General features: G+C 35.9%; 1 protein-coding gene across 1 annotated transcript; it reads left to right on the forward strand.

Moving 5' to 3' along the window:
• Window positions 1–757: 757 nt before the first annotated feature.
• LOC118326957 (UTP--glucose-1-phosphate uridylyltransferase-like) lies at window positions 758–2,659 on the forward strand (the record flags this gene model as incomplete). The annotated part of the gene is made up of 3 exons (XM_035660121.1): window positions 758–1,039; window positions 1,694–1,798; window positions 2,303–2,659. Coding segments are annotated over 3 exons (495 nt in total), but the record flags the coding sequence as incomplete, so codon positions are not given.
• Between the last annotated feature and the right edge of the window lie 268 nt (window positions 2,660–2,927).

Raw genomic sequence — 2,927 nt, forward strand, 5'->3', positions numbered from 1 at the left:
GGTAATTTTTTACTCCTTTTATCTTTTCTGTTTCTTTTGTAAATTATTTTAAATGATCCTGTTTTATGTTTAATGTATTTGTTTTTATTTGTTGTTAGTATCACACTTTTAGGGTGTTAATAATATGCACTCTACCTGTAATACCTGTATGTGATTATTTCCCAATTTTTAAGGCCGGCGTAATATGGCCCCTTATACCTGATATTTTGTTGTCAAAAATTTTTATCGGATTTTACACGGTAAGCTAAGACTGAACGAAATATATGAATAAGAGATGACTTTGTTAAACCCGAAAATAAAAATAGTCAGATTATTAAAGTATAAAAGAATTCTTATAATGAAAACTTGTTTGCTTGAAACTGTGATAAAAAAGATTTTTTTTTATTCTTATTTTTTCTAAAAACAGTTTTCTTATCTACAGTACATTAATATTTATTGCATGTAGAAGAAATATGATTTCAAGAGACAAATATAACCAAAACCCCAGAAAGTGATTTAGTTAAAGGGGCAGCTCAGAGAAATAGTATGTACATTGCTGTTATAATGGTTCAATAATGTTTTACAGTTCTTATATTTCTTTTCTTTAGCAACGTTGACAAAAACGGCACCAAAATCCCCCTCCTCAGCGGGGATCATAAAGTATTTCTGACGTCATAAATACTACGAACTACAAGGGCCCTTTCGCACATTTATAGTGAATCAAACTCTTAAATATAAGTTAAATGTCTAAAACTCATCAGTTTGACATTAACCTATTAATGATCGATCAATAAGAATCAATAAATTGTCTCTGCAGACGTTGGACGGCGGTCTGAACGTCATCCAGCTGGAGACGGCCGTGGGCGCTGCCATCAAGAGCTTCAACAACGCGTTGGGCGTGAACGTCCCCCGCAGCCGCTTCCTGCCGGTGAAGACGTCGTCCGACCTCCTGCTGGTGATGTCCAACCTGTACAGCCTGGACGCCGGCTCGCTCACCATGAGCAAGAGGAGGGAGTTCCCCACGACGCCGCACGTGAAGCTCGGCAGCTCCTTCACCAAGGTCGGTTCATACGGAAGAGAAACGCTGCCACGATAACTCTCATCATGTTATTTTATATGTGTGTGTAATTATCTTATCAGAAGTTTACGATTAATTTTATAACAGAATAATTTTCTAAATGTTTCTTTAGATAAATATCTTGATGTATCAATAATTTGTTCATTCTTTCATAATAATGGAATAATAAAACAAAAAGTAGTTTTATCCTGTTATCACAAGAAAACATTTTATTTTCTCAGAATCAGAAATTACTTTAATAATCTCAGGGGGAAATTACTTTGATAACAAGTAAATATTTCCATCATTTAACTCGAGATAACGGCACTTAAAGTACGGAAGCCTCGACTGGAACAATTTATCAATCCTTCCTGATACTAGAATCCTACGGAAGAGGATTAGGGCCACATGTGAACATTTTATTTGAGCTCTGAGTTTAAAGTAAAAGAAAATAAAAAGTTAAAATTCAAACTCAAATAAAATGTTCACATTTGGCCCTAATCCTGCTTTCCTAGATTCTCACACAATTTTGTTTAACAAAATGATTCAAGACAAAAATCTACAAAAAATATATTTTCTTTATCGAATATAATTATTAAATTATTATACATTTATTATTTCTGAGATATAAACTGAACATTATCGTTGGTTCTGCAGGTTCAGGACTTTCTGAGGCGGTTCGAGAGCATCCCGGACATGTTGGAGCTCGACCACCTCACCGTGTCCGGAGACGTCACCTTCGGGAAGAACGTCTCTCTGAAGGTAAACAACTTCCTGATCGACGATAATCAATTAATTAATAAAAACATTTCATACGGACAAGTTTAAAGGTCACCATATTTCTAATTATTTATCTTTTATTGTCTTTAATAAAAAGCGTTAAGAGAACGATTTGAAGTGAGCGATGAGTGGAAGTGATGGAGACACATCGGATCTTAAATCCTAAATTAAACCAGTTTGCCGTCGTTATGGATGTGATTTGGATTTAAAGATAATAATTGGAATTATTAAGTATTTTGGCTCCTCACTGAGATCGCCTCCGTAAACTGTTTGTCGGATAAACTGCGACAACAGATACGAACTGATGATCTCACACCGACTTTAATTATACGATGAAGTTTCTGTAAAAATAAATAAACTCTTTGATTTTAACTGTTACTGACGTCAGTTCAATAAATCAGTAAAAATCTGATCGATTGATAAAATTAAAACTGATATTTTCTGATTATAATTAACTCTTATTTTATTTTTCTAACGTTTCACCAGGGAACCGTCATCATCATCGCGAATCACGGCGACCGGATCGATATTCCCGCCGGAGCGATGCTGGAGAACAAGATCGTCTCAGGAAACCTGCGTATCCTCGACCACTGAGGCCTTCTGGGAAAAAACAACCACAAACAAACAAACAAACAAACAAAAAAGCCATTTTCACCTCGAAGAGACTCAAAGAGAGAAAAGATGTTTCTTCTCTTCAACCGACGAACCGTCACTTTGTTTTTATTCTGTCGTTTCAACGTGAAGTCGGTCTGAAAGGGTCGAAGGGTCAAAGGTCAACCCTCCTCCTTCCAGACTCATCGTGAGGAAACCTGCTGTCAATTAAACAAGTGCATCATGGGTAAACTGAGTGCTGTGGTTTCTTTAAGTTTATTTTAACCTAATTAACCTTCAAAGGCGTCAAAATAAAGTTTTTTTTTTATCTAAACTTTATCCAAAATATTCAAACAACCTTAAAAAGGTAAAAAACAACAACAACAACAACAACAACGACGAGTCGCTCCGTCATCCTGTTTTATTCACATCAGGTTTGAAGGATTCAAGACATTTTGGATTTTCAGACATGCAGCCGGTCGACACACACACACACACACACACACACACTCTCTCACAC

This window comes from Morone saxatilis, unplaced genomic scaffold (genome assembly GCF_004916995.1).
Source record: "Morone saxatilis isolate NCDOM2014 unplaced genomic scaffold, NCSU_SB_2.0 Contig17, whole genome shotgun sequence".
NCBI classification, from domain to species: domain Eukaryota; kingdom Metazoa; phylum Chordata; class Actinopteri; family Moronidae; genus Morone; species Morone saxatilis.